This window comes from Paramormyrops kingsleyae, chromosome 12 (genome assembly GCF_048594095.1).
Source record: "Paramormyrops kingsleyae isolate MSU_618 chromosome 12, PKINGS_0.4, whole genome shotgun sequence".
Taxonomy (NCBI): Eukaryota; Metazoa; Chordata; class Actinopteri; order Osteoglossiformes; family Mormyridae; genus Paramormyrops; species Paramormyrops kingsleyae.
In genome coordinates, this window is record NC_132808.1 from 9,449,339 (window position 1) to 9,465,793 (window position 16,455).

The 16,455-nt window shown below is 46.1% G+C and overlaps 1 protein-coding gene and 1 non-coding gene across 3 annotated transcripts in view; both read left to right on the forward strand.

The window, feature by feature from the left end:
- LOC111835394 (lateral signaling target protein 2 homolog) overlaps positions 1–16,455 on the forward strand; it is a 62,303-nt gene that overhangs the window by 36,971 nt on the left and 8,877 nt on the right. For both annotated transcript variants that reach the window (XM_072718635.1, XM_072718636.1), the window contains exons 4-11: positions 1,586–1,723; positions 3,861–4,063; positions 4,595–4,684; positions 5,043–5,132; positions 5,248–5,349; positions 6,736–8,067; positions 10,795–10,887; positions 14,662–14,825. In XM_072718635.1, coding sequence (XP_072574736.1) covers positions 1,586–1,723; positions 3,861–4,063; positions 4,595–4,684; positions 5,043–5,132; positions 5,248–5,349; positions 6,736–8,067; positions 10,795–10,887; positions 14,662–14,825 — 2,212 coding nt within the window. The remainder of the gene's footprint in view (positions 1–1,585; positions 1,724–3,860; positions 4,064–4,594; positions 4,685–5,042; positions 5,133–5,247; positions 5,350–6,735; positions 8,068–10,794; positions 10,888–14,661; positions 14,826–16,455) is intronic.
- On the forward strand, positions 738–905 carry LOC111835397 (U1 spliceosomal RNA). The gene has a single exon (XR_002836219.2). It is a non-coding gene; the product is annotated as a U1 spliceosomal RNA (small nuclear RNA).

A 16,455-nucleotide genomic window follows, 5' to 3' on the forward strand; every position in this document is an offset into this window, starting at 1 on the left:
GGCCCCGCTCCTCTTCCCGATACGCCGGCGTGCTGCCGTCCCCTGGTGGGCCGCCTCGGCATGCTGACTCAGAGCAGGGCTGGCCAGCCGCCAGCCGCTGAGCAGTAATAAACCAGACTGAATAAGCAGCTTTTACCCAAGGCCCCGGCAGCTCTGAAATGAGGCCGTTTCGCTTCGTGAGATTATAGCGTGTCAGGATGTAATGGTGCATCGTAAGTTATTATTTTGCCCGTGCTGCATAAGGGTAGCAGAGGAGGCACAGGTGCTGGGGATGCTGGCATGGGCCTCTCTCTCTGCTGGCATAGATGCGGGGCGCGGGGTCCAGGGATTGGGGCGCGGGGTCCGGGGATTGGGGCGCGGGGTCCGGGGGTTGGGGCGCGGGGTGCGATGCGGACTGCGGCCACTCCTCCGTGGCTCTGGCTCTGTATACTCCGTGCGTCGGGCTCTGACTATGTCGCGTGGTTGCTTGTCCTGCATATGGCCGCTCCATAACCTATGGAAATGATCCGTTGTAAGTGTGCAGGCCCCCATGTGCTCGGCCGAGTTCCCAGTGCATCACACTGCAGTCGGAAGGCTGTTGGGCTGAGCTGTGCTTTTGATGGATGGTCGGTAAGGCGATGCCGTGTTCCACTGTATGGCGAAATGAGCATGTCAGTGACAAGCAGGCCACTTGTGTTTTTGGTGAGAGATGAGGTGAGGCATGTACAGGTCAGGACTATGCTGGGAAGAGGCAGCGCTTACTGACCTGGCAGGGGAAATACCATGATCCCGAAGGTGGTTCACCCAGGGTGAGGCCCAGCCATTGCACTGCGGCTGTGCTGACCCCTGTGAATTCCCCAAATGTGGGAGTCTCCACTGCATCATTTCTGCTAGTGGGGGGGGGGTTCCGTTCATGCTCTCCCCTGATTTTTTTTCTTTTTTTTTTTTTCTTCCTTTTTGGGCAGTGGTGGCTTAATGGTTAGGGAAGTGCACTCGTAATTGAAAGATTGCAGGTTCGAATCCCCGACCAGCAAGGCACCACTGAGGTACCCTGAGCAAGGTACCGCCCCCAAGCACTGCTCCCCGGGCGCTGAATTAGCTGCCCCCTGCTATGTCACATTGTCACACATGGGTTAAATGCAGAGGACACATTTCGTTGTTGTGTGCTGTGGTGTGTCAACAATGACCACTGTTTACCAAATTCTAATTATAGATTTTCCACTTTCATCTTGAATGAATGGCTTATTGACCCTAAATGCTAAGAATATTTAAAAATGCATTTCAACAGTCAAAGTTTCTACCTGTAGACCATTAAATAACCTTAAGCATCCATGAATCTTTGTTGTAAATGCTATAGTATTTTTCATGTCTTAAGTATGTGTAAATGTTATTCATAACTATATTTAACTAAAGCTGTTTCATTGTTCACTGCTTTTGTATATGATGTGTTTTTTTGCTGTAATGTACTTTTCTCATTGAGGATTTCCTTGCTGGTGTAATATGTATCTATACTGAATATATGGAGTTCTTTCACACCTTGGCGTCCGTGTTTGTGCTTATTCTGCTGTTCTCACCTCTCTGCTGTTCTTTATGCTCTGCTCCACAGGACAATGTGCTTGGCATCATCAATCAGATCATGGATGAATGTATCCCAGACGACCGGGCCAACAGGGATTTCTGCGTCAAGTTTCCTGAGGAGATCAGACACGACAACCTGGCGGGACAACTGTGGTTTGGGGCTGAGGTGCTGGAACCAGTACATGAGCAGTACTTAACCTAGACTGAAGCTGAGTCTGCTGCCAGTATTTAAGCAGCATGTAACCTAGACTAGGGCCACATTAGCCACCACATTAGATGCTGCAGTACGCCAGAGATGTACTACGGGCTGCTGTTTTTGCTTTAGCTAGCTAGCCGAAAAGCTAAAGCAGGAATCCCAGAATAGCTGTGCTTCGATAAGCTGATAATTTCAAAATCAAAGTCTTCTGAAAATCCTGCAAAGGTTCTTTTATGCCACCTGAATATATTTTAAAATACTGCTTTTTTTGGAAACAAAAACTAAAAAAAAAAATTTAAAAAAAAAAATGCAAAAGCGTGAATGGTTTTTACCGTATGATAATGGACGGCAGGTTCTCATTGACACCTGCTTGCCTTGTTGAGACATTTTGACTTAAAATCTAGTTTTTGGGATCATGATGCATCATGATATGAGTGCTGCCTGTAATCAGTTTCTGCTGGGGACCGAGCTTGATGCTGCAGGGTATCTGTGTCAGTAAGACACACAGCTCTGCGTGTAACATGGTAAAGCTTACGTAGTGTATGGTGCAGATGGCTGGCTGAGTGTGCGGTGGCCTTACGGACCTGCTGGTACCTACTGCAGCAGATGGGTTGGTGGGATTCCAGAAAGATCATGATCAAAATACTCAACGTGACTCAGCATGCAAACAAGTGTAATGCAGTTTTCTTTTGCTAAAAACTGTCAGATAAGCAATTTAAAACAATACTATTTGCTGTCCTGTTCAGTATGCCTTGAGGTGTCCAAGCTCAAACAGGGCCACCTTGTGGCATACTGTAGCAGTGCCCACAGCAAGGTACAGGGTGTGTTGAAGGTCAGGATTTTCGCTAAAGTGTTTAATCTCCCCCTCACTCATCTCAGCAAAGTCCTATAGGACCTCTGCCTTTCTGCTAATGTGCAATGAAGGAAGGAGGATTCTCTCTAGAAGTGCAATTAACAGGCCTAATGCCGCGTTTGCTGGTGGGTCCCTGCGTGCTGATTTGCATTTCTGCAGCTAGTCTCTCTCAGCCGCAACCTACTAATCAGCGGCGTCAGAGTCTCCTTGGGCTTTGCACTTGCTTTAACAGCTGATGCTTGCTACTCTGCTTTTTTTTAAGCTAATCCCCGAATTGGAGCAGATATAACATGATACCTCAACTTCTGACTGATACTAAATAACTTGCATACATTTTTTGTTTATTTTTTGGGTTTAAAATGAGTGGGCTCATTTTGTATGGTGTAACACTCCTCTGGTTCTGTTTTGTTTTAATTTTTAACTTAATATAATCCATTATACATTTGATTTGCTTACATCTGACAGGTGGCACCTGCTGTCTTTTTGGTTAATTAATAAGCTAGATTTCTTCATAACTGATTTTTTAATGATGTGTGTTGGGAGAATCTTATTCCAGTTTCATTTTCATAATTTTTTTCATATGCAGGCTTGTGTCTCGGTTCACTGACGTCTTGCTTTACTGCCAGAGACACTGCGAAGCACAGGCTGTCACCTCAAACACGTGCTGTTTGCTTTACCTGATACATGTAACCGCTGTTGCCGGTAATCAGGTTCATTAACTCTGTTATCTTAAGCGGGAATCTATTCCTGGCCACTTCTCTGCCCCGTTTGGCTGTTAGAGCTGGTGTTTGAGCTGACATGACTGTTTTGTTTGGGGTCTTCACCTTGAAGGTGGGTCGTGTTGACAGGCAGGATGTAGCCTGACTCTTAAGCACTTGCAGTGCCCCCCCCCCCCCCATCACCGTCAGCTTAAAGCCCAATAGTGAGCTTCCTGTCCAGGCCTCAGCAATCCTTCCGATGTTTACAGTCACGCAGCAGGACCCCTGAGATCTGGGCACAGGTCCTGTCCTGAAGGCCAGCGAGCTTGTTAGTGAGCTTTAGACCTCTCCTGCATTATCAGCATAGTGCTGAAACCACATTGAGCATGAATATGTATAAAATAAAGCCAGTCTCCCTCTCTCCTTGGTGTTCTAGTATTGAGTGTCATCCTTGTGCGTTTACGGTCTGCACTGCCGTAATGTAAACGTTGACTATTTGGATGGCAGCATGCGGTTTGTTCTGACTGAAGTATTCCTCCCCCCACTCTGCCCCCAGTGCCTGGCTGCCGGGTCCATCATCATGAACCGTGAGGTGGAGAGCATGGCCATGCGGCCGCTGGCCAAGGAGCTGACACGCAGCCTGGAGGAGGTGCGCAACATCGTCCGGGACCAGGCGCTGCGCGACCTCAACCTCTACACCGACCGCATGTGCGATGCTCTGCGCCACTTCGACAGCCTCTTTGCCGAATTCGAGCTCAGGTGACATGGGTGGGAGAGTGATTGGAGGGATGTGGGAACGCAGGGATGTGATTGGAGGAGGAGAGGTGGGATTGTGATTGGAGAGTAGGGGGATGCGGGGATGTGATTCGAGGAGAGGAAGTGGGAGTGTGCTTGAATGGATGGGGAGATGTAGGGATCTGATTGGAGGGATATAAAATAAGGGGATATGTATTTGGAAGGAAGCAGCGAATAGTATGAAAGAATTATGTGAAACAGTTAAATGTAAATTTTCAGTCATTAACAACAGCTGACGAGAACTTAAAAATTCAGTGGCAGGTTTTTATAGGAATATAATGCAGTTGCTAGGCCATCTGCTTGATTTACGTTTTGTTCAGCTGAGCTATAACTGTCCACAGACTGGGTTTCCTGGCTACTCTCATGAGAGCCAACTTAGCCCTGCCTGTCTGAGCTTTTTATGGTTATGAAATAATAACTCCTCACACTGTATCCCAGAAATAGTCCAGTGCGCTTTCTGAACACTTGAGTGGGTCTTTGTCTCGCCTCCTCCAGCTACGTGTCGGCCATGGTGCCAGTGAAGTCCCCCAAGGAGTACTACGTCCAGCAGGAGGTGATCGTGCTCTTCTGTGAGACAGTGGAGAGGTGAGCTCACCCCCCTGGTTAAGGTTTTGTTACACGTACTGCCACCCAATGGGGTAAACCTGACCCTGACCGGCTGCCTGGCGTGAGGATGCTCTCGATGACGCAGTTAATGTTAGCCAGGCTATTACAAGGGACCGGAGGCTCTATGTAGCTAAATAACCCTGCCTCCGCCCTCCGAAAGTTCCAGTATCCTTACCATGTTGTCCAGGTTTAAAAGAGAAATGTTGCAGTTTGATGCCAGTACGGTGGTTTAGGTTATTTTTGTTTATGGTCTTTATTTTCTCAAACCCTCACGAAGTGGATCCTCGGCATAATGGCAGCATTTGTGATCATTGCCCTTGCTTTGATGGTTTTGTAGGGCGCTGAAGCAGGGCTACCTCACGCAGGATATGATCGACGACTACGAACCCGCCCTGATGTTTACCATCCCCAGACTGGCAATCGTTTGGTGAGTGCTTCTGTCTCAAGGAAACGGCTTTGTTTTCCCGACCTGAATACATACCTTAATGGCAACTTTCTTAGCGTTCGGGGTGTGGTTAACCTGACGTTCCTCTCGGTTCCAGCGGCCTGGTGGTGTACTCCGAGGGACCTATCGACCTGAGCCGCAAGCCCGAGGACATGTCCGAGCTCTTCCAACCGTTCCGCTCCCTGCTGAGAAAGATCCGGTACGGCTGGGGTCTGCTCTCTCTGTCTCCCCTTTTAATACCAGTGTCCTGGGCACTCTAAGAAAGAACCGTGCTTCCTGCAGAATCCCCCAGCATTCTTGGTAGGCGGGGATGCATGTTGGGTGGTAACATTGGTCAGGTTAATCAGAAAGGTATCCTGGGAAACCTCCATTTGGTCACTCGGGGATCAATCGGGGGGGTAGCTCAGAGTGACAGGCCTGAGTGCAGAAGTCTAATGTAATAGTTTCCATGGGAAATCACATCCCTTTGCACATTAAGGAGCTCATTTGGTAAAGTCATGTGTACCATTTAATAAGAGGACTACAGTAGAGTTGTAGAGTGTAGTGTGTGTTTAACTCAGGGTCCTGATATACTAACAAGTAGGCATGTCTGCATTTGACGGCATGTGTTGTTAATATTAATATTTTCAGCTTATATAGATTTAACAATGTCAGTCTGGTTTATGAAAAACATTGTTAGGCAGGCATGCCCTACAAGAAGACAATCGATTTGATAAATGGTCGGCGGATGCATAGTGTGGCTCTAACTATCGTATATAAACTCGTATCTGACCCAGCTGTCAAAGATGCTTGTCATTGCTGGCCATCTGCTGGGCTGTGATCACATGTCCCCTCGGCCTGAAACCACACCCCCCTTCTTACTCCTCCCCGGAGACGATTGTCGAGCGGCACCAGTTGTTTGAAAGGATACAGTAATCCTGCATAACTTACATTCCCCAAACACCACTGATGTTTATCAAACTAGTACAACTTCACTTTGAATTGAAAAAAATGTTTCTTCCATTGTGTTTTTCTGCATTTTATAAAAGTGATAGGATTCAACTATTCTGCCACATGGCTATTTAATAGATGGGCTCCTTCGGTAAGCATTGGATGGGGTTTCTCCAGGTACCCATCCGAATCGTTTCATCATGTCCGAGTCGTCAGTGCCCCTTTTAATCTCCCTTAATAAATAAGTCCTCCTCTTTGCAGTGCAGAAATGAGCTTCGTTAGATTCCACTGGTGGTGGCATGGTGGTGCAGTGGTTGCAGTGGTTGCACTGTTCTCTTGCAGCTCTTGGCCCTGGGTTCTACCCTGGCTCTGTGTGTGTGTGTAGTTTGCATGTACTCCCCGTGGCATCATGGAGTTTACCCTGAACCCCCCCCCCCCCCCCCCCGTCTAAAAATACGCTAAGGTGAATGGGAATTAGGAAAGTGTGTAAGTGTGGACAAGGACAAGTGGGTAGAGAAAATGGAAGAATCCACTGGTTTCCCAGTTTTGTTTCGGGTGCATGTGTGTCTATGTGTTTTTCGGGTGTTTTTGGGTGAAAAGGCAGGGTTAAGGGGACGTCCCCCCTTGAGTTGCTGTGTGATGGCTTTGCCCACAGGGACCTCCTGCAGACCCTGACTGAGGAGGAGCTTCAGACCTTGGAGCGAAGTCTCTGCGTCTCCCAGGAAGACGGAATCGTCCCCCCCAGCCCCGCTGCCATTCTGCCCTCCGACACGCCCCCCAGAGCCTCCGGAGAGCCCCCACAGCCTCAGGACAAAGAGATGGCGGGGGGCCCGTGCCCACAGGGGGCTGAGGAAGACGACGATGACTGGCTGACGCTGGTCCTGGGAGACGACCTGGACGGGGACCTGGCGTGCTCCATGCAGTATGATGAGCAGGAGCTGCAGGAGCTCAACATGATGGTGCATCGCGTGGGTGATGAGATGTCCACCCTGCTGTCACCCCCTAGCCAGGCACCCTCCCCCGCTCATGCCGGCAGGGCCCGCCCAAGCTCCAGCGCCGAGAGTTCACCATGCCGAGGGCCCGGTTCTGGTTGGAGGATGGGGTCAGCGGGCCCCGAACAGGATGAGGATGGACGTGTGTTCTTCATGGATGACCTGGATGGGGCGGGGGAGGCGCTGGCGGGGGCGGAGCAGTCGTGCCGTGCCTCTTGTGGGGGCGACCCCCGAGTGCCACGGACTGGGCCCCCGCCTGCTTCCCTCCAGAACGGCTGGTCAAAAGAGCATGTAGTGGAGGCCCTCCAGTGCGTCAGCAGCTCCCGGGGCCCCGCCTGCAAACCCTGCGCATCCGGGAGCACGGACCCCCCCACCTATGTCGGGAGCTGGGACGCGAGCGCGGATGACGCCGAGACGGCGGAGCTGATCGCCCACCGCACCGGGGGCATGAAGCTGTCCTCCACGGTAATCTTCAACCCCCGCTGCCCCGGGCTGGCCGGGCAGGCTGGCGAGGAGGCCGCTGACAAGCTGCTGGTGCTGGAAGGGGAGCACTGCCCCGGCTTGGCTGCCCACAACAAGCTGGGAGGCCTGGTGACCACGCACTGTCTGCTCAACTCCTGCGTGTGCTGCGGCAGCTGCGAGGACCCCGGTGAGCCCGGCCTTGATAAGGGGCGCCACGCCCCCCCCAGCCCCGTGGTGCATGCCTCCGGTTGCCTGGCACCCAGCAAGGATCTTCCTGGGAAGGGCGGCAGCCCAGGCTGCTCATCCCACAGTGCCCCCCTGTGTGCAGAGGGCCTGGTCCCCCCGGGCTCCTGTGAGAAGTGCCTGAATTTGGCCGCTGGGCCAGCGGTACCTGACTTGCAGGGCGGAGGCCCCAGTTACCCAAAGAGAACTGAGAGACCAAGGCAGGAGAGGAGGGTGGAGGTGGGGAAGGTGGGGCCTGGAAGACCCACGGTGGAGGTGGATGGCAGGACTAGCACAAGAGCCCGGTCCAGGTAAGCAAGGGTGCAACCCTGTGTCAGCTAGCTGCTGGGGGAATTCCTTTGTTATTCTGTGCTGTCTCAGGGCATGCTGGGATATCACTGTACTTCTTATAAACAGGACAATTCTAATCAGTGTTGTTTTAGTTCTGATTTTTTCAATTTACTGTTTATTTCTGTATTATTTTCAGTTTTTATTTGAAATCCAGTTTAGTTTTAGTTTTCAGTGTGATTTTATTAGTTTTAACTTTTAAAATACAGTGGTACCTCAGTTCTCGAACTCATTAGAACTCGAATTTCTTAAAAGTCGAACCAACCAGTTTGGAAAAAAAATTACCTAGGACTCGATCTGAATCTCAGAAGTCAAACCGTGAACGCCGACCTAAGATAACTTGTACGCGTGGGGAAATGAGTCGCGCCGCGTATCTCAGCGGAAACAAAGGGTAACGCTTCAGTCTCAGCCTCGCATTCGCTGTGATAGCATCGTGCATGTTTACACTAGCTGTAAAAATACATTTAGACAATGATAGACAGTAACAGTAATTATTATTATATAATAAAATACATTTAAAAATAAATATTTCTTATTCATTATTTTAATATTAATAATAAACCATTAATACATTTAATTATAATGATATTGTTGTGCCGAGCGGGACAGAACAGAGACAAAGGCGCAGACGTCAGGGTATCGGGGAATACGGGGTTTAATTACAGGTAAGGCAGGCAAAACGCAGACGGACAATACAATGACCGGACTGGGGAAACAAACTGAAACATGGATGAAATACAGAGGACTAATGACAACAACCAGAAACAGCTGATCACATGAGGATTCCACACGGGGTTAATGAGGGGGCGTGTGGACGATAGGGGCAGGACACATTGTTTTTTTTTTTTTTTTTTTACTTTACACATTGTTTGGATAAATTGGACAAATTACTGTTTTGATAAATGTGCTTAGATGTGTTTAGTACAGTATATGCTCTTCTTGTTTTATCCGGTTCATTTTGTCTTTAAATGGGAAAAAAAAAAAAATTTTAGGTGTAATTTTTTGGGGCTGGGAACCAATTAATTGGTCTTCTATTATTTCTTATGGGGAAAATTCGATCAGAACTTGAACTTTTTAGGATTCAATCCGGAGTTCGGAACGGATTAAGTTCCTCGACCCACGAACAATCCTGTTCACGAACAAATCGGGTTAAGAATCAGATGTTCGAAAATTTTTTGTTTCAGTTCGAGAACCATATGTTTCAGGCTGCGAAGACACAAACATCCTCCAAAAGCGAGAAAGTTCTGTTATAGCGGCACCTTTCAGTCTATATTCTTGGTCACAGAAAAACATAAAAAATTGAAAAAAATTCAATGTTTCTGAGGCTTGAACAAATTATTTGTATTTACATTTAAAAAATGGGAAAAATTGATTCAGATCGTGAACTTTTCGGGTCACAAACTGAGTCCTCGAACGAATTAAATTTGTGAGCTGAGGTACCACTGTATTTAGTTTTTATAGAATTCAGTTTCAGCTTAAGTAATTTTATTTTTAAGGATAGACTGGAAGTTGTAAGGTTATTATATGTGCCTAATCTTCACGCAGTTTTCTATTATGTACTAATGTCCTAAAAATGGCCAAACGTGTTCCAGGTATTATAAATAGTAATGATAAGCAAATCATTAGCTAAATAGTATTAAAAATGGTAGCGGAACATATTTGACATTTTATTTCCAGTTTGGAAGTAATATTTATCATTTTGTATAGTAATTAGGTCGTTTTCTAGTGCTGCATGCAGGTAGTAGACCTTTCTGGTATGAGAGCCTAATGAAGGCGAGTCTGATGAGGAGGAGGAAGTGGTGAGGGGAGGAAGGGTTCGATACCCCTGGCAGGCAGAACGCATCAAATACAGACAGACCCCTTACACAAATTAAATGGAAGATGGACAGTTCATTAGTCACATAGCTACTGTCTAAATCAAAATTGGGAGCGAACCACTGTGTTTCTTGGTGGAATGTTAGGCAAGCATTTCAGATGGTGAATTCTTTAATATTTTCCAGTTAACTACGGTAGGGTGTGAGGGCTTGGAATAAAACAGTCTGTTTAAACGTGGCCCATACGTGGGGAGATGAGCCTATGGGACAGTTTGGGCCATCCTGTTCTTCTCGAGAGGCATGAGCTCGCTTCTCCATACTGAACTTCACCCCCGGAGTCCCTCCCGGAGTCCTGCAGTAAAAACACAAACAAGCTGCCCCGTGACATTTTGCCTAGATTCACTCGTGGACCCCTGCATGTCCCCAAACGCGTTTATTTTAACCTGCCAATTTTTCATCATCGCCAGCAGATTCGGCCGTCTTGTCACCAGCAGCATTTCAGGGATATTCTTCGTGCGTCTTAAAATACCTGCACCTTGTTTTCATTTCTGTGGTAAATTCCAGCATCTCACACACAATCGATGAACTACGCTGCCTTCTGTTTTATATTACTGTCCCTTTGACATGTTTTATGTAATTACTGTACACACTGACCTGAGAAGCTGCTGTAGCGAAATGAACTTAATGTATTATAGATTTTAATGATTTTAATTGGGGTTCTGCTTGGTTTGCCTTGAGTTTGTTACTTTGGTTGAGGCATATTAGAAATTGTCAGCTGACACTTCTGTTCTCCTGGTGAATGAACAGCAGAAGCTGTTTGGTGGCCTTTGTGTGCATTGCTGGCATCTTCTGCACCTCCCTTCATTTGTCCTGCAGCTCCGAAGGCTCCCAGCACAGCTCGTTGTGCAGCAGCGATGGGGAAAGCGTGTCCGTCGTCACATGCACCCTGGCCAGCGCATATGCACACAGGTAACCGCATGCCCACAGGGGGGAGACCTCGCAGCGTGTTTGTGCTCCATGCTCTGTGAAATAACTCGGCCCCTGACTGCACCAGCTGATGATGCTGCTTCTGCCCCCTTTGTATCTGTGCCACGGGGGGCCTACGATCAGACACAATCTTCCCTGAGTGGGGTCTTGGATTGAAGTATGACCATCATGCTCTACTATGGCTGCCTTCGCCAGGAAGCGTGACATTGCTCATGAAGACTCACTTCAGCTGTGTGTCAGCCCTTCTGCCCTTAAGCATGTTGGGAGATGGTAATGTTAGTAGCTGACCGCCTTAGAGGAACGGAGTCCTTTGTGTGGTATAATCCAGGGCAGTGTTACTGCAGGGTAAGGATGTAGGAATCTGGAATCGGCTTCCGGGTCTTACTGCAATCAGTGTTTGGAAAGTTGCCTGACGCTATAGATTAGCCAGAATATGTCACCGCTTAATTGTAGAATCTAACGTTACGCATTCAAAGTACAGACTCTCCTCTGCTTACAAACGAGATACTTTCTGAATGGCCGTTCGTAACTTGAAATGTTCGTAAGTCATTATTTAACAATTTTAAGGGTATATGAAAGTACAAAGAACTAGGATGCTGGGAGTTCGCACGCTACGCTGCGGGAGTAGCGGGCAGAAGTCGTACTAGGCGGAATTGGCGCACAGAAAAAAAAATTGATGTTGCGGGCAGGAAACGGGAGCCCAATGAACATAATTTGGACTTATAGTCCTCTTCGTTCGTATGTCTGAAAGTTCATAAGTAGAGGAGCATCTGTATTACGAATATTGGTAACACTTCACTTGAGGGGGCACAAACAATGTAGTGGTACACTCTTAATGTGTTAATTAACCAGAAACTAACTGTTAGCTGCGTACTGATCCCATGTTCGTTCATCATTAATCAGTCATAACGCTTCATCTATGTCATGCAGTTCCATTTGTTCATGATTTGTACTTGAGTATTTACTGAGTTACTAAGCTGCTTGTGCCCCCTCATGTGAAGTGTTGCTGAGATGGTTGAAACAAAAGGTGGCCTTGTAATAAGCGGAGTTTGGTGTTTTTTCGAAATGAGAGAAATAATGGTAATCGTAATGGTATTCAGTTTTGTCTGTACGAAGAAAAGCATTATGAAAAAACTTCACAATAATGAAATCACATTTACAAAGCTGAGTCATATTAGTTTGAATGCCAATTCACAGTAGATGTGTCTGATATAAAAGAGGTTTGACAGCAAGCACTTCAGAATATGATTTTTCAACATGACATGAGGCTCTAGCGGAGTTCCAAACAGGCTAAAGACTCGGTGCCGGAATCTGCAGGTCCATCCATCACAAGGATGGATGGATGGATGGATGGATGGATATTCACAGTGGTGGTTTCATGAAAACCAGCTTAAACTCAAATGCCTCCCTTGGTCTCCCCAGTCACCACATCTAAACACCATCGAATCTTTCAGGGCCAAGCAGCAGCACAGATTATGGAGTACATTTCTATCTCCTTCATCCCCCAAGGATCAGGAAGCCTTTCTTGTAGATGCCGTAATATCCCGGTACACGCATTTCAGAAGCTCTGCAGGACCTCCTCCTGTGCCGCTGTCCCTTTGCGGTGGTGCTGAAACATGCCAGCCCTTTCCACCATGTCTGTCGCCACCTTCAATGAGATTTGAGTGTTGGTGGTTTCATAATGCAGAGAGCTGCAGGAGACGCTCTCCTGCCAAGAGCGGTCTGGGAGTCCCTTTCAGCACAGGGTAGAGCGAGTGCCGTTTGATGCATTTCACTACATTGTTAGGTTTGTGATTCTGCATGGTAGAATCTAATTTCATTCTGAAATTGTTACTTCAATTATCCTGCAGGTGAAATTTGAGTTATGCTTATTAAAATCTTTTATAGGTCAAATAGTTCTTGTAATAATAATTATCAGTCCCTGTAAAGATGAAATGACATGAATGCAGGAGAAACGTGTTCCCCTCTGTGTACATTACAGACTAATAATCCCATCTTCCTTTCACTTGAGTATGTACTGTGGTCTTTTCACAGTTTGAGAAAGTAACACCTCTTGAAATACACATTTCTTCCTTGTTGATGAAACCGCTAAGTAAAATCTCATTGCTTGATGTACAGTTACATTGCTGGGACTCCCTCAGCTCCATACACATATAGTATGGTGTTTCCGTTACGTTCAGCAGAATCGCAGGATGCTAAATGGGGAGAGATGATGCATGTAGCGTGTATCATCTTGAAAAATGATTGTCGCTTTTTTTTGCAAACGTTTGTGCTGAAAATAAGGGATTGGGTTGTCTATAGTCACCGCTGGAGTTAAGACACACACTATTTTATACGGAGGATGAATTTACAGACAACCGAGCGCAGGATTTGCGGAGACGAGCAGAAAAGCTGACATGCACATTAGCTTGAAAGCTGCATCAGTAAGAAAAAAAAATAAGTGTATAAATGTTTTATTGGGCTGTGGCTCGATAGTGCATCGCCTGTTCAGTATACAGCAGTCACGGGTGTGTATGGGAGCGACGGTTATGTTGCTCAAAGTCAGACAGATAGCAAACCAGATTTTCACTGTGGCTATCAGTGCTTTGGGATGCTGACGGCCACGTCATTAAAATCAGGAACCTACACCAGAGCCTTGTGCTTTGTCACTATCTGAATGAGAAGCGAGTTGTATTTAGGTATTTGAAACTGAAGCTGGTTTTCATCTAGCACCAGTACAAACCAGGTTCTTCAGAACAATAATGTGTGTGGTGCTTTTAGCCATTAGATGAGAGACCTTTCCATAGCAGGATGTTGCCACCACCATACATGAACGTGGGAATGGGATGCTGTTGACTGAGTGATGTGATTGGTCATCTGTCCACACATATGCATTTAAACCAGATATACAGTGTGCCGTCCACAATTAATGGGTCCCCTTGTAAAGGTTTGTAAAAAGGGGTTAGAAAAAATCCACGTTTTGATGAAGTGGCTTCATCTCACACTGAATAAATGAGAAAAATCCAACCTTCATTGAAATTAATTTCATCAAAAAAAAATAAATCTGTCATCAAGAAATATTTTGTAACAAAAACACATGAGCCACAATTATTGGCAGCCCAGAATTTAATACTTTGCTGTTATACTGGCAAAGAGAGGCTGTACAGAGACTCCTATAACATTTATAGGGTTGGAGAATACAGTTTCCAACCATTCATTATGGTGTCTTGAAATACATACACTGCTGATTGTGTGCATTTTACCATCTCGTGCTGTATATGGTTCTTTCAAAGCCATTGTTTGTTTGACTGAACCACCCTTTGCCTGATTTTCTTAGTTCTGCTGGGTCAGTTTGTAGGTGTAACCTGGCATAAGTGGTGTGATTCAGCATCAATGCAGAGAAACATTTAGCAACACTGCTATTGCAGAGTAATACATTTTGTACATCTATTAGCTTTTCTTTCAAAAAAAAAAAGTTAGATTTTTTTTTTTGTAGAGGTGGGTTAAAACCCAACCAAGTAATCTTGCATGGTAGGTTACAACCACTATGTACCTAATTTCCCTGTAACGACTCTTTAACTACAGCTGCATAATGTCATAATGCTGGTATTAATTACATGGAGGCCATTGAGAGATATGAAGAAAGTAGTCTTATTACCTTTTATGGTGTGAATACAAACATGAGAATGGTGTAAAAGTGCCCACCTACCTCCCGAGGCTGAGTGTGAGACCCACACAGACCTCAAGCCCACCATATTTTTGGTCTGTCGCTTTCAGCTCACTCAGGAGCCTGACCCCAAGCTCTGCTGCGTCCGAGGACTTGGACGACCACGAGATCCAGCTGGCCTTGCAGGCTGCCAAGATGGCTGCCCGGGACAGGATCCGCTCCCGTTTCCACAGCAGCAGTGACCTTATTCATCGCCTCTTTGTCTGCATCTCAGGTACTCCTCTCATTGCATGAAGTTCTGTTAAATTCTGCTGTCCCCATTACCGACGACCTCTTCTGTATAATCATTTCCTGTTGGGTGACTCAGATGTAAAAGCCAGCATTTGGATCTGGGTAACTACAGGATGAAGATCCTAGACCACCCAACAAATCTGTTTCTCCTGTAAAGCTTTAGCTTTAAAATTAAGATGCTAAAATACATTTTCCATGTTTGTTACATTTTCTGTAATATTGTACCAAACTGCTTTACTTATAATCTCTGAATGAAGTATTGCTCTGGGTATTTTGCAATAACCTCAGCAGTTATCCTGCATTTGAATTCATTCAGTTTTTTTCTCATTAATCTTGAATATAGAACAAGCCATTGCCTATCTGTAAAATCATTTATATGGGGGGTAGGGTTGAGTCGATAGACGATGCCATCGTCCATCGCCGATGGCCGATAGACATCACGATGCTGAGCCGGCATCGCGATCCTCCGCCCCACCCCCGCCGCAGCAGCAACCAGCTCACGAAAAACACACACTTAATCACACTATATAGCCAAATTAAATGCATGCTTTCAATTTCCGCATCTTTACTTATTTTATTATTATTATTATTATGAGGAAATAATAACAAGGAAGTTGTTAGCGATCACAATACAAATTACAGTGAACTCCAAACGAATTACACAAACTAGTTCGTTTACATTAATAAATGAGGCATACAAAAACAGCACCTTTTTTACCAACCAAGTTTGTCGACGCCATTATAACGACACAGATCACTGTGCCTATTCCTGCCAGAGTCCCGCGGAAAAAGTGATTGACAGGTGGTAATTTGTGTGTAACTTATCTTTATTTATTTATGGTTTGGTTATGGGTAAAACAAAGACCATGCGGGTCAGGCAGTGGAAACGGTAGGCTACAATTAATTCATTCGTTATGAATTAATTATTTAACAACAACCATACGCCCCCCCCCCCCAACCCGCCGCCTACGACGACGATGCCATCGTCCATCGCGATGTTTCACATTAGACATCGTACGATGCCAAATTGGTCGACATCGCCCAACCCTAATGGGGGGAAGATAAAGGTGTTTCATTCAATATCCATATTACCTAATAATAGGTTAAGGCTGGGTTAGGGTTAGGGTTAGGGATGGCAGTAGGTTTAAGGGTTAGGGTTAGGGATGGCAGTAGGTTTAAGGGTTAGGGTTAGGGATGGCAGTAGGTTTAAGGGCAGTATTATGGCTGCCATTGGGGTTTAGGCTATTGCTAGCTTTGGCCGTTCGGTTTTTGTTAGGGTTTGGTTTGGCCTTAGAGTTATGGCTAAGTGGCATTTGGGTTATAATTAGTGTTTGAGTTGGCATTTGAAGTCTGTTAATTGGAATTTGGAGATGCATGTTAACTACGTGTCTTTAAACTGCAGGAGGATGTGCAGATTTCACGCACATGCAGACCATGGTGGTGTGAAGCAATCCATTGAGCCACCCGAAGCAACAAATATGTTGCTTTTTTCCTCATTTCTTTTTATAATACTTATTTCATTTTATATACTCACTGACATCATCTTGGTGGTTTTCACAAAAACAAAAAATTAAATAGCTAAAGTTGCTGACAGTGTATTGGCATTTCTTGTC